Genomic DNA, 26,336 nt, shown 5'->3' with positions numbered 1-26,336 from the left:
CACGACTCAGTGAGAACTACACCAAGCAAGAGCTGGAGAGAAAAGAAGCTCCTAAAGCCGCTGAACCGGAAGTGTAGTCCTCGGGGACCGGAACAAGCCGGCCCAGACCCAGGAAAGGTGCCCTTTCCCCCGACAGTCCAGGTGGGGAGCGTCCAACGCGGAGGGGGAGTTACCGTGGGTTGCCATAGGAACAGAAAAGGACTAGAGACTGGATATTCTTTTCCTCCAGGAAAAAAAAGCACAGAACGGATAACCTAAATTACCTTCTGCGTGTTCACTTAAGAAATCGTGGGCGGCTTGGAGTCCGGCAGAGGCCGGCCGCACAGGCCGCCCCCTCCAAGAGTAGTAGAGTGCGGCCCGCCTAGAGCGTCGCCGGCGAAGGGGGCGTGGCGCCGCTCTCGCGGGGCATGCTGGGGAAAATCCGGTCCTCCGACCTCATCTTGCTTTCTTTGAAGTGGCGTTGACCGTGGGGGTTCCGGACACACGCTTGAGCCATGAGGCTACTCAGCAGAGCCGGGTCCTTCTCGGTGAGCACAGGCGGCGGGGCAAGACTGGCAGCGCCTGTCCGCCGCGCGGCAAGGGCTGCGGGTTCCGGGCCGCGGGCCTGGCTTCGGGCCGGGATCGCCCTTGAGCTGAACCCGGGGCTGCGGGCTGGGCCACTCGGCTCGTCCTGGGAGCGGGAGAGACCTAATGCTAGAAAGCCGAAGAGAAGGGCGGGCTTGAAAGATGCAGCAGCTCGGGGAGACTCCTGAAGGTCACTGGGGAAGGAGGGTGGGGTGGGAGGACGGCCCTTCACCTGCTGCGGCCTCTGCCCTTTGGTTCCTATGGAGCATGAGCTCCCCAACCTGTGATAATCTAACGCCAGTCTGACCTTTATCAGAGTGCCCGCAACTTCATTCATTGCCTCCCAAGTGCTTGATCAAGGGTCCTCCTCAAGCCCAAATTAAATGTCGTTGTCATTTGGGGGAAATACTTGGTGTTCAGTATGAAGCAGTGGTTATCAAGAGAGGAAAAGGAGAGCACTTAGATTTCAGCAAGGGCTAATTTGCCCCTCTTGAATGGTTATGTGTAGAGACCATTTTGTTATAACAACCCTTTGAGAGGGTATTTCTGGCGTCTAGAAGCTAGGAGTGCTGTAAACAGCCTACAATGCAAAAGCAACCCCGTACAGGAAAGAAGTACCAAGCCCAAAATGCCAGTAGTATCTAGGTTGAAAATACTGCTAGACCATGCTGCAAAAGACCAGGTCTGGGAATGCTGTTTCTTTGAACTTTGTCTTTAAATATTTCTATTGCAGATTATACAAATTTAGGTTATAGTCGTATTCTTGGCACACCTAGACAAAGCAATTGCTAACAGTACTTTGAGGGCAGCCTAGACAGACAGGCAGTTCCCAAAATGCGCTCCTCCGGTCCATTTTCCAGTAGAGAAAAAGAGCCCAGAGGTAACAGTTGGAAGGACAAAAGTAAAATTATTGCAGTAAACTTGAAGGTGATTGTGCTCACAGCATTTAATGTTGCTATCTGGAAGCACCTAAATCTTGCTTGTTAATGGAACTGTGTGGATTATTCATATATGAACTGCTATGCCAGTATATGATGAAATTACAGTTTGGGAAATCAGAGGCAAAAATCACAAGTGACTACCAGCACCATATTCAGCAAACTCAATTGCTAGTGACCAAGAGCTCACTGTAATTTATAATTAAAAAGTCGGACTACAGGGAAAGTAGTAATACTTTCTGATACTAAGAACAAGTGAAAACAGCAGCCAAGTTGGGACAGCACTACTGACTGACCTTTCAGCAAACAGCAGTTGAGACAGTGCAGAGTCAGAGCATTATAGACCTACAGGGGCTCTTGGCAAACTACAGCAACATCTATCTTGGCTCTTAGGACACCAAGTTTTATTTGCTTGTATCTCCACTAGTAACCCTATGAACCTTAGATGTAATCAGAATAACTTGTATACTACTGCATATTATTTAGGAGTCGGGGGAGTAAGCTGGGCCTGATAGTACATGTCTTTAATCCCAGCACTCAGGTGGCAGAAGCAGCCAGATCTCTGAGATCAGTGCCAACCTCATCTACTTAACGAGTTCCAGGCTAGCTAGGGCTACCCGGAGGTTCTGTCTCAAAAAAAAACCAACAACAAAGTGAATGCATTTTGGATCCATCATCCAAATTATTGCATATTATATTGGGAATATGCTGTTGATTAATGTATTGTTGATCTTAGGAGAATATAAATATTTAGAAAAAGAAGTTAAGACCCTTAGTTGTATGTTCGGTATAGTACACAAGGAAAATGCAGTGGAAACATTTAGGGGCTTTAAGGAAGTTGATACACTTTGTCCTTTTTAATATTTTATTTTTATTTTATGTTTATGAGTATATTACCTACATGTATGTAAGTGTACCTGTGTCATGCAGTGCCCACAGAGGTCAGAAGAGAGCATCAGATTCCCCTGGAACTGGAGATACAGACTGTTGTTAGCCACCATGTCAGTGCTGGGATTCGACCCAGGCCCTCTACAAGAGCTGCCAGTGCTCTTAACCACCTAGCCATCTGTCTAGCCCCCTACTTTGTCTTTTTTAAAGGTTACTAAAATGATTAAGAACGTGGAAGTTACTTCAACTGGAAAATAAATTTAAGAGGTGAGACTGGCAGATTAGGGAAGCAGTAGTGCTGAATGTTATAAAGGTGTTGACATCAGTCCAATTATTTTAAAACTTTTAAAACATTACAACCAGAAAGAACCACTTGAAACTTTAATGGGATAGTTAAGAGGTAAAGAAAACAGTAAAAAATGAACACAGAGGGTGGTAGTACCTATAAATCACAAATAGAAATTTAAGAATGGCTCAGGCCATAATAGTATACGCCTGTAATCCCAGAAGAATCATGTGTTTGAGGCCAGCCAGGGCTGCATTGCAAAACTTTATAAAAAGAAAGGAGAAAAAAAAAAATGTCAAAAAAATATATATAAAGAATGGATTTCAGCCAGGGCTGCATTGCAAAACTTTATAAAAAGAAAGGAGAAAAAAAAAAACATGTCAAAAAAATATATATAAAGAATGGATTTCGAGCTGGGTGGCACATGCCTTTAATCCCAGCACTTGGGAGGCAGAGGCAAGCAGTTCTCTCAAAGTTTGAGGCCAGCCTGGTCTATGTAGTGAGTTCCAGGACAGCTGGGACTACAGGGACCCTGTCTCAAAAAAAACAAAACAAAAAAAAAGTGACTTTGGTAGACTGATAGGTTAATAAATTGGTTATTGCTCTTTTTACTGCTGAATACCCCTTGTTGTTTGACAATGCTGATATAGTGCTTTTACATATGAAGCTCTGTTCTTATGAGAAGCATGTATAACCTGTCTTGTTGTGTTTAGAGATTTTATTCCCTCAAAGTTGCCCCCAAAGTTAAAGCTGCAGCTGCCCCTGGAGGAGTGCCTCTACAGCCTCAGGATCTTGAGGTTAGTTCCACTGACTTGCTCACTAGAATTCACATATATTTTACTCTCCTTGGTAAAAGGAGAGATATTGATAACATCTCTGCTTTATCTTAATTACAGTTTACCAAATTACCAAATGGTTTGGTGATTGCTTCTCTGGAAAACTATGCTCCTCTAGCAAGAATTGGATTATTCATTAAAGCAGGCAGTAGATATGAGGATTCCAACAACTTAGGAACCTCTCATTTACTACGTCTTGCATCCACTTTGGTAAGTATCTTTATTAGCTCAGTGTTTGGAAGTGCTGTGCTATCTTGGGACCTTTTGAGAGCTAAGGGGCTGAAGAAGAGGGAAATGGTTGAGCTCTTGTTGCACCAGCTTCAGGACGCAGAGACAAGTCCTGGGAGGTTGTGGGCCTACCAGCTTAGCCAAAAAGATGTTTCCAGGTCAGTGAGAGAAGACCTTGTCTCAAGGGAATGAGGATCAGGAGTTAATGCCAACCTGAACTACCTGAAACCCCCTCTTAATAAAAACAACAAAGCAAGCCTAAAAGCAACATCCCAATATTAGTTTCCATGAGCTGCCATATCATGTTGCCGCAAGCTGGGTGACTTAAGCAAAAGATAATACTTTCTTAGAGTTTCAGAGGGTTGAATGCAAAGGCAGGGTGTCAGCAAGTCCATGCTTCCCCTAGAAGAGAAGGAGCCATGCTTGCCTCTTCCTGGCTTCTAGTACTTCGTGATAATACTTTACATTCCTTGGCTTAAAGCTTCATCACTCCAATCCCTGCTTCTCTTGTCACTTAGCTGTCCTTCTGTGTGTCCTTGTGTCCAGGTGTTCCTCTTATGAGGACACCTGTCATAATGGATTTATGGCTCTTGATAATCCAATTTAACTTCACCTTAAATGTATCTACAAAGACCCAGTTTCCTAATAAACTCAAATTTCCAGATTTTGGGTAGACATGAATTTTGGAGGATTGCTGTTCAAATGAGTAAAATCCCATATATAAAAAAACCACAGGATATTGACTACAGATAGCCGTTAAGTTATTATCCAGCTGATACCAGTGCTAAAATAATCAATTTTAAAAAAAATTAATAGTTCCAAAAAATGGAAAAAAAATAGTGCTTTTTCTCATATACAAGGCTCTTTAGAATAGACTTAGACCTTTAGTAAGCTTGTATTTGATAGAGGAATTTTTACGGAGTCATATTTTATGTTAAAATCTAAGTAAGGTGTGGTGGCGTGTAGCTTGTAATCCCAGTACTCAGGAGGCTGGGATGGGAAGATCTAGAGTTTAAGGTATAAGTCTAGTCTGCTTAAAGTTTAGGCCAGCCTGGACTACATAAGGAGACTTTGTTTCAGAAAAACAAAACAAAAATGTGTGTGTGTGTGTGTGTATACATAGAATAATTCATAACTAAAATCCTAGTTAGCACCTCCTTAGTAAAGTTCTTTTTGGATCTGCTAATAACAGACAATAGGTGTTGATATAGTGTGATGCTTGGCAGACTTGGCATTGAAGAAGTATTAAGAAAAGCATCCTTTCTTTTTCAAGACTACCAAAGGAGCTTCATCTTTCAAGATAACCCGTGGAATTGAAGCAGTTGGTGGTAAATTAAGGTTTGTTAAGTAGACATAAGAAATAGTAAAATGACAGAAAACATTGTTCTAAGTCAACTCCTTTGCTAGCAAAGTGGTTGAAAATTTCTTAAAGAGAAGGAAAAAAAATTGATGAATTTTCATCAAAAATGTAAAACATCTTTATGCATACAGTAGATATTTAAGTAATTGGAAGTAGAGATTTGCAAGACAGTCTGCAAAAGATTTCTGTTTGGAAAAATAAAAAAACATAATCAAAAGAAAACTACCCAAAAATGAATGAACAAGGATAGGAAAAGGCTATTCCCCAAAGAAGAAACCAAAAACAATACTATTTCATACCCATCAGATTTTTTTTTTTTAATGCCATATAGGCAGAAATCAGGATAGAGAATCTCTTACTCTGGTGGAAGTTTAAATTGATTGAATCACTTAGAAAAGAATCAAGAAATATCTATCAGTCGTTAAAAATTCAACAGATAGTCTTTCTTTGTATAGACTAAAAGCTAAAAGCATCCATTTCAGGGAAGTGGGTAAAGAATGATAGCTGAGGGGCTGGTGAGATGGCTCAGCAGTTAAAAACACTGACTGTTCTTGCAGAAGACCCAGGTTCGAATTCTAGCACCCACATGGCAGCTAACAACTGTTCATAACTCCGGTTCCAGGGGATCCAACAGCCTCTTCTGCCCTCCACAGGCATTGCGTGACATGGATGCACTCACCTACATGCAGGCAATACACACATACACATAAAATAAAAACAATAAATAAAATTTTAAAAAAGAATGATAGCTGTGATGGAACCACCAACAGCTAAGAGTTTGGAGCTAGAGAGGTGGCTCAGCAGTTACAACCACTTACTGCTCTTCCAAAGGATCCAAGTTTGGTTCCCAGCACTGTCTCATAGCTCACAACCACCTAACACTAGCTCCAGGAGATCTGCTGCCCTCCTCTGGCCCCCACAGACACCAGAACCCAGATGGCATACATACACATAAAATAAAAATAGATCTTTTTTTTTAAAAAAAAAAAAAGATAGCTCATTTACTAACTATACAACAGGAAGTGAAATAAATCTGTGAACATGGAAGAATTTTAAAGACAAAGTGCTGGATAATTAATGGTTTCTAGAGTGGGAGAGAACAAAGGAATTGGTATGGGAAGCATGGAGGTATGGAGGCATTGGTATGGAAGTCTTCAGTATTTGCTGGCTTTTATTTTAAAATACACATAATATAAAATTTGCCACTTTAAGTTTTGTTAAGTGTTGTTCCTTAGCATTACATACTGAGCCTGAAACTCTGTGTCCATTAAACTGACTTCCATTCCCATCACTCTCGGCCACCACCGCCTTCTTTTCTCTCTGATTTGGACTATTCCTTATGTTGGAACGTCGGTTTTACATGTTTGCTGTCATTTTGTTCTTCATGTAAGCAAATTTACAATATATGTTCTTCAGTAACTTAACATAAGGTCCTTGGAGTTGATAACCATATTGTAGCTTGAGTCAGAATTTGATTGCTTTTTAAGGTGGATTTATATGCCATTTTAATACTTTTTTTAACATTAGTTGAGCATATATTTTTTCCACTTTCTGTTAACACTTCAGTAACTTTCTTTACAAAGGAATTGGATGATTTAACAAAGAAGCTATAAGAAAAGGCTTGTTTTCCTGATTCATATAATTTACTGTCATTTATCTCCAATGATTCAGTGTGACTGCAACCAGGGAAAACATGGCTTACACCGTGGAGTGCCTACGGGATGATGTGTAAGTATTTGTATAGATTTAGAATACTGCTCTTAGGAGCGTGGTCGGGCAGAAATGAGCAAAGTCCCATCATGCGTGTGTGAAAACATCATGAGACCTATTATTTTATTACCCAAAAAAAAATGTATTGAAAAAAAGATTTAGGGTCTGGAAGAGATGGCTCAGATGCTAAGAGTGCATACTACCCTTGCAGAGGACCAGATTTCAGTTCCTAGCACCCACATCAGGCATCTCACAACTACCTGTAACTCCCGCTCAAAGGAAAAGTTTATAGTAAAAGAAAAGTAACCTGCTTTTTTAAAAAAATACTAAGCTTATATTCTGTAAAGAGACCTAGGCTCAGAAAGACACATACTACATTCCCCCATATGCAGATCCTAGCTTTTAATGTTTACAAATAGGTGTGTATGTAGGTGAGTGTTGGTATAAGTCATTAAAGTGGACCTTTAGAGGAGAGAAAGGTATTAAGGAAGGAGGAAGGACAGTAGAACACTAGCATGAACTGAGGCTGCTGCATGAACTGAGGCTGCTCGGGGTGGAAGAGTTACAAGGCGGAGAGAGGAATGGGAGAGGAGATGGGAGAGAAGGAGCAACGAAATGAATTGGGTTTGAAAATGCCATGAAGAACTTAATACTTCATATTCTAATTTTAAAAAAAGACTAAGCTACTCAGTTGTCTTTGTCAGGTGTCTCGGTGAACTTGGACTTTTATTTTAGTTTCTTGTTCACAAACCTGATGTTCATAAGGCTACTAACCACATGCCTAAGGTATAATATAAGATTGCAGTTTAGCATGTTGAATTGATCTTACATTTTTTTATGTATTTTGAGGGGGTAAGGAGAGTTTTGGAGATCAGCCCAGAGCCTTGAGGAATGTAAAGCATTCTATCACCGAACTACCACTCAGGTCCTTGGGTTTTTTGAGACAGGGTATTACTGTGTAGCTCAGGCTGGCCTGGAAGACACAATCCTCCAGCCTCTTCCTACCAAATGCTGAGATTACGGACTTGTGCCATGACATGAGGGTGAAGTTTTATGGGGTTTTTTGTTGTTATTTTGAGACAAGGTCTGCCTGTAGCCCCAGCTGGCCTGGAACTCACTATGTAGACCAGGCTAGTCTGCATCTCACAGAGCTCCTCTTGCCTCTGCTGCCACCTGGGATTAAAGGTGTGCACCACCATGCTGGGCCCCAGGCAAATTTTTGACCTACATGTCTTCTCTTCTTTTCCACAGTGAGATTCTAATGGAGTTCCTGCTCAATGTCACCACAGCACCAGAATTTCGTCGCTGGGAAGTTGCTACCCTTCACTCTCAGCTAAAGATTGACAAAGCTGTCGCCTTTCAGAATCCACAGGCTCGTAAGTACATTGACAGATTCATTCAGTTTCCAAGATACTGCCTTTGAGAAGATCAGTTTGGAAAGGAAATTTTTCCCTATGTGAATCTGAAAATACCTTCCAAAAATGTACTGTTATTTAAGAGTGTAGTTTGTTTTGTTACTATTAAACATTTGTACTTGTTTTTAATCTCGATTTTTATTTTTATTTTACGTGTATGAGTATTTTGTCTGCATGTATGTGAGTGGACACACGCATGCAGTGCCCACAGAGAGCAGAAGAGGACATTGTATCCCCTAGAACTGGAGTTAAGGATGGTTGCTAGTCGTGTGGGTGCCAAGAACTGAACCTGGGTCCTCTGCAGGAGCAGCCAGTGCTCTTACCCACTGAGCCATCTCTCTAGCCCCTTGTTTATTTTTAATGTTTGATGGAAGCAAATTGCTTATAAAATCTTAGATATTCTTTGTTTCACCCCCAGTTTAATAGTTTTACTTACAACAAACCAAATAGCAGTTTATTTTAGCACTTCTATTGTTATAGTTTATTGTTAAGATTATTTAACTAATTCCCCCCATCTCCCATACTCCATCTTTCAAAAGCAAACCCCTTAATTTTTGAAAAACAAGAATTTCTGGTATTGATATTTGCAATGTTTAATTATATAATCTTGACAAATTCAAGTGGAAAAACAAATGTGTTTACAAGCACTGCTGTCAGAAATCCAACTTGTGCTGGGGGCAGAAATGTACAAACAGCAGAATAAGGGGCCTACTGTGGTGGCTTAGGGTGGCATGGCCTATCGAACGTAGGCCTCCAGAACGTAAGCCTGCAGCTTAGTGTTACAGAAGGTATCTGCAGTTCGGTGAGTGGGACGGAGTGTGGCAGTGATAGTTCATGGTGATGTTTGTGTCATAGAGGAATCTGATCATTATTGTTCAGCACCTTTACCAAAGAAATGGGTGGCAAAGTTGTAGAAAACATGGCAGGTGATCCTACCTGGGTTAAAGTTAAAAACCTGCTGAGGTCGACCCTGGCCTGAGGAGACTGCTGTGTGTAATCTTTGTTATTGCACATTCCACTGGCAGAATTTTTTAAACATTGCTAGAGGTTACATGACAGTAAGTTTCAAGTCTTCTTAATATTTGAATCCCAAATTTGTATAGACTTGTTGCCGTCATTTAAAAGTACTGTAGTCGTCGTGTAAATTACATTTCGGTACCTTATCCATCTTACAGGCCTCATTGAGAATTTGCATGATGCTGCTTACAAGAATGCCTTGGCTAATTCCTTGTATTGTCCTGACTATAGGATTGGAAAAGTGACACCAGAAGAGGTAACTGATAAAACTTTGTGTTAAAATGTGCTTATTTGGGGGCTGGAGAGATGGCTCAGTGTAAGAGCACTGACTGTTCTTGCAGAAGACCCAGGTTTGAATCCCAGCATCCACATGGCAGCTAACAACTCTCTGTAACTCCAGTTCTAGGGAAATTGACTCATTTCTACCATCAACGGGCATTACATGACACAGGTGCACTTACATACATGCAGGCAATATGCTCATACACATAAAAAAATTTTTTAATTTTTTAATGATAAAATGTGTTTATCTTATCCAGGCGTAGTGGCACACACCTTTAATCCTAGGCAGAGGCAGGCAGATCTCTGTGAGTTCCAGGCCAACTGGGGCTACAGGGAGAACCTGTCTTCAAAAGACCAAAAGGATATATCTGAAAATGAAGACAAATAAAATGAAGGACAAGAAACTGTCTCACATGGGTCTGGAGAGATGACTTTGGGTAAAGGTCTTGCTACACCACCATGAGGACCTGAGTTTGGATCCCACCCATATAAAAAGCCAGGAGTGACCACACATACCTGTAGCCTTCTGGGGCAGGGGACATCACTGGGGCTTGCTCCAAGCCTAGCTCCGGGTTCAGAGAAAGACCCTGTCTCGGGGGAATAAGGCAGAATGATAGAGAAGAACACCAGACATCCTCCTCTGGCCTTCACACATGGACATACACATACATAAACAGAGAGGCAGAGACAGAGGAAGAGAGAACAAAGGCTCAGAGGCAGAGAAAACAACTCTCACATACCTAAAGGAACTTGATGTTAATACCTGGTGTATTTTCTTTTGTAACCTTTTCTCTGGACATGCATGTTTTAAAAACAAATGTGGGGCTAGAGAGATGGCTCAACAGTTAAAAGCACTGGATGCCCTCCTTGCAGAGGACCTGGGTTCAGTTCCCAGCACCCACAGGAGAGCTAACAGTTGTTCGTAACTCCAGTTCCAGGGGATTCAGCACTCTCTTCTGACCTGGGGGCATTCATTGCTCAATACTTAAATATATGTAGGCAATACATTCATACACATAAAATGAAAATAATAAAGTATTTTTTAAAAAAACAAATGGTTAAATATTACAGTAAACTACTTTACCATAAATGTTCAATACCTCTGATACATAGCTGAGAATGAGCCCCTCTTCCTTCCTTCTAATTCAGATATTAGCCTGTTCACTTGGTCATTCACCTTTTCCTCAAGGGCTGGCTAGCAGACCAGATTCATCACATGTCATAGATAAATGTATGCCAAAGAACTTTGTTTCCAAAACAAGAAACACTGATTGTTAGATCTGTTGGTGTAGCTAGACGGACAGGTAAAAGTCATAATTGCCTACTCCTTCCACCTCCCTGCCTTCCCCCAAGTTTTTATCAAACGATATAAAATTTGGGGCCTGTAGCCGGGCATGGAGAACTGACTCCACAACGTTCTCCTTTAACTTCCACACGCGTGTCCACACACATACATCATACATACACAGTTAAAGAGAAAAATTTGGAATTATCAACACTTAGTAAGTATTGACTCAGGAATTAAGTGTTTTCCTCATTTCATTTCTGGTTAGGTGCTCAGAAAATTATAGTCTTTTCCTTTTTGATCTACTCAGTAATATAATGTCTACAATTCCATGACATGGACTCACTTTTCTAGTTTGTTGTCTGTTGCTGTGATAAAACACTGACCAAAACCAACTCAAGGAGGAAAGGGTTCATTGTACAGGTCATAGTCCATTATCAAGGGAAGCCATGGCCGGAGCCCAAGACAGGAACTGAAGCAGAGACCACAGAGGAACACTGCTTGCCTGCTTGCTACCTGGGCTCGCTCAGCTACCTAGAGGTGGCGTTACCCACAGTGGACTGTGTTCTCCTGTATCAATTAGCAATCAAGAAAATGCCCCACAGACATAGCCACAGGCCAGTCTGCTGGAAGCATTTCCTCAATTGAGGTCCCTCTTCCCAGGTGACTTCATTGTCAAACTAACCAGCACAATCATTATGCATAAACTGGGTGCCTGACTCAAACCTATAACCCCAACACAGAATGCTCAGGCAAGAGGATTGCCACCATTTCAAGTCCAGCCTGGGATACTGAGCAAAGATTTGTCCAGTGTGGGAGAAACATAATTCATGTCATATAACTTGAATTGGCAGCACTTCTCATAAGACCAGCTTCTAATGAGTTTTAAATTTTTCAGAAGTCAAATTCACCTTTGTGAAGTTGTGTGTCATATAGGTAGCCAAAGAATGCATGGAACACATTTATCCACAAGAACATCTATTACAGCATTACTTTATAATTGCAAAAATTAGAAACAAGTTAATATCTAGCATTAGGAGACTCATATAAGCTTCCTGTCTGTAGAGCAGCACACTGTCTAATCTTTCAGAAATATTAACTGAGGACCAGTGAGATGGCTCAGCAGTTGCTTGCCACTCAAACCTGAAGACCTGAACTTTATCCTGTATCCTACCATGGAAGGAGAGAACCAATTCCTGAAAGTTGTCTTTTGACCTCTACAGATGCACCCTAGCACATCTATGCCAGCACTCACATCATAATATGAAATTTTTAAAAAAGAAACAAAAATTAACATACGTAAGAATTCTGTAGCATTTACCAAGTAAAGACAATTTATGAATTTAGATATATCAGAAAGTCCCACTTCCCTAGGCTAAAGGGGATGCAAAGGAAAAATACTGTGGCTTTCAAGATGTTTTTCCATAGATGTTCACCGTTCATTTTATGGCACAGCATCTTGATAAACTAGTGAAAAGTTCAGTCTCCTTCAGCCCGTGTTTCTCACCCAAGTAAGATCAGAGATGTACATCATTGCATCCAGCTTCAGGTGACTGGTTTTAAATACATATTCTAGAATTTCATATGGAACCTACTTTATCAGCTCATAGTTTGAGGGTACTGTCCTTCGTGGCAGGAAGGCGTGGCGGTAGGAGTGTGAGGCGGCTGGTCACACTGCATCTGCAGCCAGGAAGCGGAGAGATGAATGCTGCTGCTCCACTGGCTTTCTCCTTGTTATTCAGTCCAGGACCCCACCCCACGGGGTGGTGCCACTCACTTTCAGGTTGGGCCTTCCTTCCTCAATTAAACCTATCTAGAAATGCCCTCCTAGACTGACTCAGAGGTGTGTCTCCTAGGTGAGTCCCATCAATTTGATAGGCAGGACTAACCATCACAGAAACCCTGGTATTGACTGACCTAATAGCAAGAAAAGTTTTATACAGATTGGTTTCAAAGATGGGTAAAAGAGATGTAGTAATACTAGACATGACATAGAATGTTTATGGTGTTGTATTAATACCTGTGTGAAACACAAAGAATTATGGGGGTGGAAAAATAGCTCAGCAGTTAAGAGCACTTACTGCTTTTCAGACGACCCAGGTTCAGTTCCCTGCACCCACATGGTGTCTAACAACCATACAAAACTCCAGTTCTAGGGTATCTGATGCCCTCTTCTGGCCTCCAAGAGCACCAGGCACACACATGATACACTTATATACATGCAGGCAAAACACTCATACACATAAAATAAAAATGTAAATTAAAAAAACCCAGAAATTAGACACATTGTTTAAACCACAATATACAAATGTCATTAACTGGGTCCCATTCTTTCAAGTTCAAATCAGTATATAGATTATTTTCATTCTTTATTCCCCTTTCCATTTGTAGTATAGTATGCATGTAATGCATGTTTTGCATGGGGTGCACAAGTGTGTACATGTATGTAGAGGCCCAAGGGTTTTGTTCAGAATTATCCTCTATTTTCCTCCTATTTGAGGCAGGGTCTCAGTCAAACCAAGAGTTCTGGTGATTCCAGCTCTGCCTTCCAAGGCTGGAATTACAGACAGGCCACCATGCCCACTCAGCATTTACATGAGCCCTGGGGATCCAAACTCTGCTCTTGACCCTTGAATGGCAAGCATTTAATGATCACCGAGCCATCTCACTAGCCTTTTATTCCTTTTTTTAAGTAACAATTCTGATTGAAATATATATATATATATTTTTTTTTTTTTTTTAATGTATATGAGTGTAGTGCCTGCATGTATGTGAGTGCACCCATGTTGTGCAATGCCACGGAGGTCAGAAGAGGGCTTCAGATTCCCCTGGAACTGGAGTTAAGGACAGTTCGTAGCCGCCATGTGGGTGCTGGGAATGGAACCCGGGTCCTCTGCAAGAGCAGTCAGTGCTCTTAACCACTGAGCCACCCATACAATTCAGTAGTTCTCAGTATATTCAGAGTTGTAGAACCATGACCACAATCAAGTTCTAGTTCTTTTAAGCCATAGTTTTTAATGATAAAATGTCAGTGTAATTCAGCACTAATTAATCCTATATACTCCATTATAACAGCATTTAAGCCTGGATAGTTAGTTCCTGCCATACTGTACTTACATGTTTTATAGCTTTTATATTTATAGTAATATTACCTTTACAATTAATAAAACTATTCTTTACTTCCTCAGTTACATTACTTTATTCAGAACAACTTTACAAGTGCAAGAATGGCTTTGATTGGACTTGGTAAGTTTGAGATTGCCTGTATGTCAGTTTGCTTCCCAAGAGCATCCCTTCAACTGAGATTATGTGTGCAAAGGAATGAACAGACTGAAAACTAATGAGATGGGCAGGATAGGATAGGATTTAACTTTTTTAAGGTTTTGTTTTTTTTTTTTATAGTATGTGTTTGAGTGTTTTGACTGCATATTTGTAAGTATGCCTGTGTGTGCAGGGCCTACAGAGGCCAAAAGAGGGCATTCAGTCCCCCTGGAACTGGAGTTACAAACACATAAAATAAAAATAAATAAACCTTTAAAAAGTAGGGCCTTGGGGGCTGGGCATGGAGATGCACACCTATAATCCCAGCACGTGGGAGGCAGAGGCAGGTGGATCTCTAGCCTGGGCTACATAGTGAGTTCCAGGCAGGCTGGGGCCACAGGGAGACCCTGTCAAAAAAAAAGTAGGGCCTTGGGACATAGCTCAGTGGTGGAACCACGTGTTGTGCTTGTGCTTAGCCTGTGTGAATCTTAGAATCAGCCTCTAACATCACAAAAGAATAAACTGAAAGAAAACTAAGATAATATTAATAACTATACAGAAAAAAATCTAGAAAAATATAGTAGTTAATTGTTAACATTAATAAACTGTAAAATGATACCAGAAAGGAGTGGTATTCTGGCAGGAAGACTCGTGTTTTCTTTACCGTTTATTTCTATAATTGAGTTTTTGTTTTTGAATTTAAATTTTTTAAGTTTGTGTGAGTGTGCACATGCACACATGCTTGGGGGATGGGCCCTTGTACATATTCAGTGGTCAGAGGAAAACTCTGTGGAATCGGTTCTCTCCTTCTTCTACCTCAGTTCCAGACTTGTGCAGCAAGCACCTTTACTCTCTGAGCCATCTGGCCAGCCCATAGTTTAATTTGATAATTACATATTTTAAAACAAGGAAAAATGAGATGTTTTATAATTGTGTTTTAGAAATACTGGCTCTAGCTTTGTTTTTGCTTCTACTGAAACAGGTGTGAGTCATCCTGTCCTAAAGCAAGTTGCTGAACAGTTTCTCAACATGCGGGGTGGGCTTGGCTTAGCTGGTGCAAAAACCAAGTACCGTGGAAGTAAGTATTCTATTTTGTTAGATGTAATAACATATCCCATAGACATACTGCTGCCAAGCCATCTCACAGAAGAGCTTTAGATGGCTCAGGTGTTTCTTATCTGTTAAACTTGGGGGTTTTGTGCATGTGTACAGATGCACAAGTCCTAACCTTAGTTAGTTAATACTGTGTCATAGAGAATACTGTTGAATAAAACCAGTGGTAATGAATCTGTCTCACGCCTCCTTACATGACCACAGGTGAAATCCGAGAGCAGAATGGAGACAGCCTTGTCCATGCTGCTGTTGTAGCAGAAAGTGCTGCTCTAGGAAGCACAGAAGCAAATGCATTTACTGTTCTTCAGTATGTTCTTGGTGCTGGACCACATGTCAAGAGGGGCAGCAATACCACCAGCCTCCTAAGCCAGGCTATTGCCAAAGGAAATCACCAGCCTTTTGATGTAAGTCTGAGCAGTTAGGATCTCTCCAGTTTTTAGAGGCATGGTGTTGTGGTATTACCCTGGTTATCTATTAGTCTGATCTTAAAATTTAAGATGAACAAATAGAAGCTGGACTTGGTGGCTCATACCTGTTATCCTAGTAGTACTCAGGAGGCAGAGGCAGGTGGATCTCTGTGAGTTCAAGGCCAGTCTGGTTGCACATAGTGAGTTCCAGGACAGCTTGGGCTACAGAGAGACCCTGTCTCAAAAAGACCAAAGAAAAAGAAATAATAAAAAGTCATGCTTTATTTCCTTTACAATAAGATGTTAGGTATTCCCCTAGATTCTAACCAGTGTTTTTCCTCTCTGCCTTCTGTTCCTGTGGTTACTTCCTGCATTTATTGTCCTTTATTTTCTAACCAAGTGAGCAAGAAGACAAGAAATTGTTTATATACTCCCCTCTAGTCTGAGATTAAATTAGCACACACACACAGAAAAAAATTGACAATAACAGAAGGCTCATGTAACTTTTTGGGGGAGCCAGAGTCTCATGTAGCCCAAGCTGGTCTCAAAACTGGCTGTGTAACTAAAGATGACCTTGACCTCATATTCCTGTAGAGACAGGTGTATGCCACCATGCCCAGTTCATACTAACTTTTGAAGACACTTTTATGACAAGAAAATGCTGAAACTTTCAAAATAGAGATATTCATATCAGGAATACATGAAATGTCAGCTGGGTATAGTGGCATACTCTGTAATTCCAATACTTGGACGGCTGAGGCAGAAGGATTATGAGTTCAAGGCCAGCCTAGATAACATAGTAAGACCCGGCCTCAAATGAGAGAGATTATGAAATAGCAGCCACTGCTTACCAAGTATTTAACCACATGACTTTTAGAATGATTTTGAAAGGTAACCAATGATCTAAATATGGTGGCACACATCTGTAATCCTAGAACATGAGAAGTAGAGACAGTATCAGGGTTCAAGGCCAGCCTGGACTACATAATACCCTGTCTCAGAAAAAAAAGAAAGAAAATAATAAATGTACTAAATTGTAGGGCTGCACATTGGTCCGTTTCTGCTATAGAACGTGGAGCACGTAGGTTTGTCCTTCCCTGACTTCAGTCATTTGACACCTAACATGAAAATTAACATCATTCTTCTGTTTTATTTCTTTTAATATGTATTTGTAAGTTTCCAGACTTTCTAAGCTGAGGAACTTTTTTTGATTCCCAGTATGCAACACATTTTTAACTTGTAAAGAAATTTGGGGGGCTGGAGAGATGGCTCAGCAGTTAAGAGCACTGCTGCTCTTTGAATCTTATGTGTGGAGCCTTAGGGTTTCCTGGAATTCAGTGTGAAATCCATTGTCTTAAGTTTTTGTGGTTTTAATCTGCAGATTTCTTTTGACTCATAATCCATTGTTTCCTTGATGCTTCAGTTTTCCCCAGTGAAAATTTCTAATGCTTTTGTGTTGCAACATTGGAGCAGGCCTGACCTCCTAAGCCTGTCATCATAGAAATTGGTTCAGAAATTAGCCAGAAGTTTGAAGTGTGACTAGGATAGTCTTTGAACTATAATTAAACTTGAAGTGTATTTCTCCTTATGCTTTATATATACTAAACCAGTGATCTTCAATTCATCGTGTGTTTAAGAATCATCTTTATCACTCTTTTGAAATTGGACTTCTCAGGCTATATCCAGAGAGACATTAATAAATCTCTTGCAAGAATCTGAAAGACCACATGTTCAAACAACTTTAGTGGGGTTTTATATAATGTAAATAGTTTACATAAATACTGTAAACACTATTTGGGGCACTCAAGTTCTTTACGAGCTTGAAACTCAGCTCACCCTATTATCCACAGGCTAAATTTCTTGCTACCTTAGATATCTAGGGACCACTAGGACCAAATTTGTGTCTAATTCTTTGCCTTTAGAGTATAGAAGTAAAAACAAGTAAGACATTTGGCACCAACAGCAGTCTGTCACATGCTAGAGTCCACAGTCTACCACTAGACCACACTGTATGCTGCAGTGTTTGTACTGTCCTTTAGTCATCAAGAAAAGGTTAGAAAATACCCAACATAAAGGAAGATGAGCAGTTGTTTTAGTAAGGTTTAAATGAAATTTTAAAAAATTTTAATTGCCAGGCATGGTGGTGCACGCGTGTAGTCCCAGCACTCAGGAAGCAGAGGCAGGCAGATCTCTGTGAGTTCAAGGCCAGCCTGGCCTACATAGTGAGTTCCAGGACAGCAGGGGCTACAGGGAGACCCTGTCTCAAAAAGAAAAAAAAAATTTTTTTTAAGTCACTGCAGTTCTGAAAAGGATAATGTATAAACAATCATGGGGGAAAATTAAGACCTATTTTACCTAGTAAAATATCATACAATAAAGTTTCATTGTATTTCAGGTTTCTGCTTTTAATGCCAGTTACTCAGATTCTGGACTCTTTGGAATTTACACTATCTCCCAGGCTGCAGCTGCTGGAGATGTAAGTTACAAATTCATTAACTCCAAAGAGTTTTTTTTCTCATTAATGTGTTTTAATTTAATGCAAATTGTTTTAAACATCATGATTTGTCTCCGATTTCTGTGGTGTGACATCATTGAATTGTTTGCCCTGGGGAAAGCTTAAAAATGTATACTAATACTTGAAGGGATGATGCTTCCTTGGGACCAGTGACTTTAACTTGGCTCTGACAAATCTGTATTTCAGAACCCAGGAGAGGTCAAGCCAAGATGCATATCTATAGGTCTTCATTATAGAGATTGTATTGAAATCAGGGGTCAGGGCTGTGGATAAAAGATGTAAGAGGACTAGGGATGTAGGTCTGTTGGTAAAGTTCCTGCCTAGAATGCATGAGGCCCTAGGTTCAGTCACCAGCACCACATAAATTGGGTGTGGTGTGGTATACTCCTGTGATCCCAACCTCATAACCTCAGCACTAGGCAAGAGGATCAAAAGTTCAAGGTCATCCTTGGTCACAAGGTTATTTGGGGGCTAGAATGACATAGAATGTTTATGGTGCTGTATTATTACCTGTGTAAAACACAGAGAATTACAGGGGTGGAGAAATGGCTCAGCAGTTAAGAGCACTTACTGCTCTTCAGACGACCCAGGTTCGGTGTCTAACAACCATACTAAACTCCAGTTCCAGGGTATCTGATGCCCTCTTCTGGCCTCCAAGAGCACCAGGCACACACACATGATGCACTTATATACATGCAGGCAAAACACTCATACACATAAAATAAAAATGTAAATTTTAAAAAACAGAAATTAGATGTATTGTTTAAACCACAATATACAAATGTCATTAACTGAGAGTTTTAATTTGAAAGAAATATTTATGAAGGAAAGATAGGTTAGAGCAGATACAGGAGTTAGAGAACAATAAATGGCTCAAGTCTGGGAAAGCAGGAGCAAGTAGAAGCAAGAACACTGAAAACATTTCAGCCTCAGCAACAAAAGCTAACCCTGGGACACTGTCCCAAGATGAGGAAGTGCAGCTTTGAGGGTGAGAGAAGATTGAAATAAGATATGAAATTAGGGACAAATGAATGGCTAAATGCATACACAGAATGGACAGCTACAACAGTGCCTCCTTGAAATGAATGATGATGGATTCATAGTATAATCAGCCAGGTCTAGTTTGCCATTTTCTTCACTGGCATTCACTACTCTAGTAGGGAAATGAAGGAGGTGGTAATAGGAGTCAGGCCAGGTAGGAGTCCTGAAAGTGGGTACATTAGAATGAGGAAGGGCGGAAGTAGTTGGGAACACTGGCAGGAGAGAGTGAATGGATGGTTTGTGGGTGTTGGCCAGTTTGAGGAGCCTGTGGAGCCTAACAGCTCTCGAAGAAGTAGGCAAATTGAGATACTAGAGATCTTGATAAAGTGGGAGAATGAGGACAGTGTGGTTAACGACTTTGGAATGGAAACTGTCAGGATTTTCTAGGTTATGTTCAGGTCTGGAGTATGGCTATGGGAATGGGTAATGAACAGAGAGGAAAAATCAAAGTTTTAGAATATAGGCGATAATAGAGCGCTATAAGCCACAGATCCAGAGTGGTGCCAGGATTGGGATGAAGAAGATCATGGAACAGGTTCCTAATTTATGTGTTCAGCAAATATGTACCAAGTACTCACTCCAGTGGGTCTTTGATTCTTTCAGTTTCTCACCTTTCAGTTAGTTTCCCTGGTGTTCGAGGTCTGTACAAGCCTTACAGACTAGCTGTATATGGACAGCATCCTAGTAAATAGAGACTGTAATGTTAGTTGCATAACCCTCTGAGTGCGCTCTTCCTCGAGAAGAACCATCTCTTCTACCAGTTCCTGCACAGTGCCACTTGTTTTGAAAGAAACTTGATTGCTTAGATATTGGTCTGTCTGTTAGCTACATTTCTCATTGCTGTGACACAGCTGACAGAGGGAACTTAAAGATTTATTTTGGCTCATGGTTTCCATCATAGTAAGGAAGGCAATGGAGGAGTTCATGGTGGTGTGGGTATAGCAGCAACCCCTCACATCTTAGTGAATCAAGATGCAGAGAGAAGTGGACCAGGAGTAGGACTGGCTGTAACTCCAGATACTATGTCTGCTAGCCAGGCCCCATGTCCCAAGTGTTCTATAACCTCCCAGAAAAACACAGTGACTATAGAATTCCCAATGGACACTGCTGTTTTTCCAGAAGTAACATTCCATGTTGTGTGTTTGCCTCAGGAGAAGAACCTCAGGAGACTCGGGCTTTGGCCACAGATAACCAACTTTTGCTTATGTGTCCTAGGTTATCAAGGCTGCCTACAGCCAAGTAAAGTCAATTTCTCAAGGAAACCTTTCCAGTGCAGATATCCAAGCCGCCAAGTAAGTTTCTATGTTTATGTGTTCCATGTTTTAGTTCTCTGAGGGGGAAAATTGTGTGTGTGTGTGTGTGTGTGTGTGTGTCCCTCTGGAGCTGGACCTCAAGGTGGTTGTGAGCCACCTGATGTGGGTGCTAGGAACCAAACTCAGGTCCTGCAAGAGCAGTATACCCTTTCAGTTGCTGAGCCACTTCTCCAACCCTTGATAATTCATTTTGGAAAAAATAGTGAGTTCATTGTGTAGATATATATGTGTAGATATATATGTGTATCTTACTTACATAGCATGCTTATTATATAAATTTGAAAATTATAAAGACAAAAATAATCATTCCCTTGCCACTGATTTCCTTTTTTTTTTTAATTTTTAAATATGGGCGTGGGGGGGTGGCAGTGTCTTTGCCGCAGTACACCTGTGGAGGATAGAGGATGACTTGCAGGAGTTGGTTCTCTCCTTCTACTACTTGGCTTCCAGGAATCAAATTCCAGTCATCAGGTTTGCAGCAAGGGCCTTTACCCATTGTGCCATCTTGCCAACCAATATCATAATGATGCTTCAATTTACTTAGAGTACTAAAGACCTGTCTATAAACAATATTAGTGTGTCAAAATATGCTTGCCAACAAGGCATGGTGTTACGTGCCTGTAATCCCAGTACTCTAAGAGGCTGAGGCAAGAGGATTGTGAGTTTGAGGCCCTGTCTGGGGAGGAGGACTATATATACATACATATACACATACAGATATATATGCATACATATGCACATAATATATATACATACTTGCTAGACATTATCTGCAGTTGTAAATTTTAAGCTGTAAAGGATATCTTTGAGCTTAAAACATTTTTATATTTTATATTAATTATGGTTGGCCCTCTATATAGGTTTTGCATCTGCAGATTCAACCAACCACAAATAAAAAATATTTGAGGAACAAAATTCATGCAGACATTGTTTCCCTAAACAATGCAGTATTGTAGTTATTTACATAGTATTTATATTGTACTAAGTATTATAAGCAATCTAGAAATGATTTAAAGTACAGAAGGGGTTGTATATAGCTTGTATGTAAATATCCATTTTATGGATTTTGCTGTCCGTGAACCATGGGTACCCAATATCAACTGTTCTTTCTTGGTATAGATTCCCAACTGGGCTTAAGATACATGATTATTTGGTTTGTTTAGGTTGATTGTTTGAAATGGTCTCACTGTATATCCCTGGGTGGCCTAGAACTTGTTATGTAGACCAGGCTGGCCAAGAACTCACTGAGATCCCCTGGAGTGCTGGAATTAAGGCATGCCTCACCATGCCCCACCCTGTTTTGTATTTTTTAAATAACAACTAAAATAATTTTCTGCTGTTTGATGATTTTTAAATTCTCATTGACCAGATTGAATGTGTTAGCACCACCACCCCTCATTTTTTTTAGGGAGTTCCTCTGACTAACAAAGACAGACATCAGGCAAAGTTAAAACCAACCTGCATTTTTACAGACGTTTAAATTAACAATCTGCTTAGGATAATTCAAGATTTGACTCTTGCAGCTCATTTATAATCATTTAGTGTTGTAATGACAGAGTGTGCATTACAACCAGGATGGAGTGACCTTTAACACTTCGTATTGGTTACTTTTCTGTTGCTGTGATAGAACCATCATGATTCAAGGGAACTTATAAAAGAAAAAGTTTATTTAGTTTAACAGTTCCAAAGGTACAAGAGTCAGTCCATCATGGCAGGGAGGCATGGCAGCAGAGGTAGGTGCCTGGAGTAGGAACAGAAAGCAGAAGCTCACATCTTCAAGCAGGCACAGGAAGCAGAGAGTGACTGGAGATCTGGCAAGCCGTAACTCTTTTAGGCCACTTCCTCCAGTGACATGTTTCCTCCAGCATGGCCACACCTTCTAAGACCTCCCAAAACAGTACCACCAACTGGGGACAAAATGTTCAAATACTTGGAGCTTATGGGGGATATTCTCGTTCAAACCACCACATTTCTGTTCCCATTAATATTGGTTAGTTTTTTTTATGCTGAGATACTAGAAAATTATATCTTATTAAATGTATATAATCCCTCAGAAACACAATACAGTGAGAATAAATTCAAATGCTGAATTAAGAAGGATCTAAATCAAAATCTGATTTATTTAACAAAATTTATTTGCTTAAGTATGGACAATATGTAGAAAATGAAATTTAGGGCCCTGGAAAGCTGACTCAGTGGTTAAGAGCACTGGCTGCTCTTGCAGAGGACCTGGATTCAGTTCCCAGCACTCACATGGTGGCTAACAGTCATCCATAACTCCAGTTCCAAGGGATCTCACACCCTCTTCTGACCTCCATGGGCATTGCACAGAACAGCATACAGACAAAACACTCATACACATAAAATATAAATAGGGGCTGGAGAGATGGCCCAGCGGTTAAGAACACTGACTATTCTTGCAGAACACCCAGATTCAAATCCCAGCACCCACATGACAACTAACAACTGTCCATTACTCCAGTTCCAGGGGATCCAACAGCCTCTTCTGTCCTCCGCGGGCATTGCACTACATGGTGCACTTACCTACATGCAGGCAATATACACATACACATAAAATAAATATAAAAATATATATATAAATAAATTTTTAATGAAATTTGGGTTAATAATGGCAAAATAAGTTTTCTCTCATTTTGATTGAATTTCACTTTTTCTTGTAAGGTGCTTAGTCTTCCTATAATGAAAGAGAAACTAAGGTGTCAAATGTTGAAAGGAAAAATTAATAACATGTTGGTAAAATTTATTACAGGTAAAAATCTTTTTTCTTTTTTGGCTGGGCATGGTTGAGGCACACCTTTAATCCCAGCACTCAGGAGGCAGAGCAGATGGATCTCTGAGTTCAAGGCTAACTAGGGCTACAGAGAGACCCTGTCTCAAAAAGACCAAAACAACAACAATCAAAATCTTTTTTTAAGATAATAGTGTGAGGGCTGGAGAGATGGCTTAGTGGTTAAGAGCACCTGCTGTTCTTCCAGAGGACCTAGGTTCCATTCCCAGCACCCACGTGGTGGCTAACAACCATCCATACTCCAGTTCCAGGGGATCCAACACCCTTTTCTGGCCTCTGCGGAGCATTACACACACACACACACACACACACACACACACACACACACACACACACACAGTGTACTTACATGCAGGCAAAACAGTCATATACATAAAATAATACATAAAAGGATAATAGGGTAGTAAAATTGCTGCACTAAGTCACTAAGTTATAACATCTAAATGGAAGTCTTGCTATAGAATGGGAATGGATGATAGTTCATTTAAGGTTTAGCTATTTCAAGTGATTTTTGAAGGTATGTTTGTAAGGAATAATTTCTTGATGGAAGAATTGTGAATTGGGTTTCATCTTTATTCAGAATGATGCTTTTGTGTCCATATTTAAGCTGTGGGGCTTAGAAGACTTGGTACTGTTCTTTTCTACCTACCTTCTCCATCATACCCTTCCTTCATTGAGACAAATCCTGATGGAGAAGTAGCACTTGGTGCTCTGTGTTTGTGTGTGTGAAATCAACAGCCAAATGGACAATACATTAAGAGCCCACATGAGGAGATTTTTCTTTGGAAATGCCTGAAATTATCACTAAAAATACAGTCATATGGTAAAAGTTGCTTCATAAACCAATAAGTTTTACCTAGATCTAAGTTAGAATCTAAAGTCAAAAGGTAGCCTGTTGAATGTTGAGTACTGTTTTGCATTGACAGCTTCCCAAATTAAAGTGTACATAATAAAAACTTGGCAATCTGAAGAAATACAACTCTTTTCAGCTACTACCCTGTTTGAGGTACCTACTTTAAAACTTGCTTTGCTATATAAAACACTCCTGGAACGGGAGATGGCTCAATGATTAAGAGGATTTGCTGCTCTTACAGAGGAGCAGAGTTCAGTTCTCAGCACCCACATGATGGCGCACAACTGTCTGTAACTCCAGTTCCAGAGGATCTGACACCCTCTTGTGGGTTCCATGGGCACTGTATGCATGTGATACACATACATACATTCATGCAAACATTTGCATAAAATAAAAATAAATGTAAAATCGAACCACAAAAAAACTGACTCCCACTTTTTATTGGACAGGAGCAAGGTGAAAGCTGGATATCTAATGTCTGTGGAGACTTCAGAGGGTTTCCTGAATGAAATTGGGTCACAGGCTCTGCTTGCTGGGTCTTACACACCACCATCTACTGTCATTCAGCAAATTGATTCAGTGGCTGATGGGGATGTCATAAATGTAAGCAAATGAAATCTTCTGATTTAACCTCAGAGAACGTAACCTTAATGATCCACTTTCAGAAGAATTGTGGGAACAGAAGGGCTCTTTACCATCAGGTCTGCAGATAATTCCTCTTTCAATCCATAGGTTCATGAATCTTACTCATTCAAATAAGTGACCACCAGGTTAAACCATTCTAAACTTTAGAGGTCAAGAAGAAACAAGTACTGGCAGTTTTATGGATTTTACCTAAATACTAGTTAGTGACTATTTCTCCTCTCTACCATCCAGGATCTGAGGGCTTTCTTTACTCTTTTCAGTCTAAGACGTTCTTCTGTTCTTTTTCCCCAGCCTTTCTCATACATTATTGTTCCCTACAAGATAGAGTTGTTTGGAGGACTAATAAAACAGGTGAACTCCAGAATAAATAAATCTAGTATGACTGGATTTGCCGGGGCCTTTCTACATTAAATATACCACCCACCTTTCCACTGTGGATATCTCAGTCATCCTCTCACCAAGTGTATACAGACAATGAAACAGAAAAAGAGATGAGGCTGTTTTTAGATACTAACGCTGACTTCTTTTCAGTTGGTCCCCAAATTCATTATGACATAGTCTACTAAATAGCTATACTTAAGTGTGATGGCTCTGTGAGTTCTCACTCACCTGCCTCCACCCTATCTCTCCTGCATTAGAAAAGCTAAACTAGGGTAATGTAAGGTCTCCTGCTCTACCTAGGCCTGTCCTGTGGTGTCATACTTAATCTAAACAACTCACCTTCAAATTTTAAATGGTGACATGAAAAATACCAGGACAGCCATGTGTGGTAGCATGTGCCTAGAATCCCAGCATTCTGGAGGCTGAAGCAAAAAGTCTGTGAATTCTAGGCTAGCTTGGGCTCCATACAAGACCCTGCCTCAGTACCACCACAAGTACCTCTCTGTCCCATGCTAAAAGAAAAAAAAAATCAGAACATAAGAATTGAACTTTTATGTTAACAGTTGGGGTATTTTGATTGACCCAGACATATTGAAATCATAACAGAATTAAAAACCCTTTTTCCCTGGTTTTGAATGCCAGTGACATTTTCCTTATGCCTCTTTCAAAACTATCTTCTTATCAAGAGAACTCTTGTTTGATTAGTTGTACATATGATGTTATTCATATTCAAACAAAATAAAGCACTAGGCATTTCATAGTTAATTTTCTGAAGAGGCTGTATTACTCAAAATGACTAGTTTACCTACTTGATGATACATTATTATTAACTTTCTGTCCTTTGTTTTAAGGCTGCAAAAAAGTTTGTTTCTGGCCAGAAGTCAATGGCAGCAAGTGGGAACTTGGGACATACGCCTTTCCTTGACGAGTTGTAACACAGAAACACATATTACAGAGAAGAGATCCCCGACCACCAAATAACATCAAAATCAGAGTCTCTTAACATTGGTCATTTTCTCAGAGAGGTAAAATACCTTAAAACATAAATGTGAATAGTTATTCACAGCTGACCTAAAGTCAATAAAGCATGGTATTTAAATGTTTTTCTTGCATTTTTCATGGGTTGTCAACAAGTATTATATGTTGAGATCTTTGTTTTAGATGCTTTAAAGGAAACAGTAATATAACA

At 40.3% G+C, this 26,336-nt stretch overlaps 1 protein-coding gene across 1 annotated transcript; it reads left to right on the top strand.

The window, feature by feature from the left end:
- The first annotated feature begins 372 nt into the window (after positions 1-372).
- LOC103742750 (cytochrome b-c1 complex subunit 2, mitochondrial) lies at positions 373-26,250 on the top strand. The gene is made up of 14 exons (XM_008843833.3): positions 373-527; positions 3,390-3,473; positions 3,573-3,722; positions 5,014-5,078; positions 6,772-6,828; positions 8,062-8,186; positions 9,401-9,498; positions 13,998-14,055; positions 15,053-15,148; positions 15,388-15,587; positions 17,986-18,066; positions 20,362-20,438; positions 24,571-24,724; positions 25,999-26,250. Exons 1-14 carry the CDS (start codon positions 495-497, stop codon positions 26,080-26,082), a joined length of 1,362 nt encoding a protein of 453 aa, XP_008842055.1. The 5' UTR covers positions 373-494; the 3' UTR covers positions 26,083-26,250.
- Positions 26,251-26,336: the final 86 nt, after the last annotated feature.

Source organism: Nannospalax galili, unplaced genomic scaffold (assembly GCF_000622305.1).
Source record: "Nannospalax galili isolate Female #2095 unplaced genomic scaffold, S.galili_v1.0 scaffold381, whole genome shotgun sequence".
NCBI classification, from domain to species: Eukaryota; Metazoa; Chordata; class Mammalia; order Rodentia; family Spalacidae; genus Nannospalax; species Nannospalax galili.
Note: the sequence above shows the minus strand (reverse complement) of the source record. Positions and strands in the feature narration are given on the sequence as shown.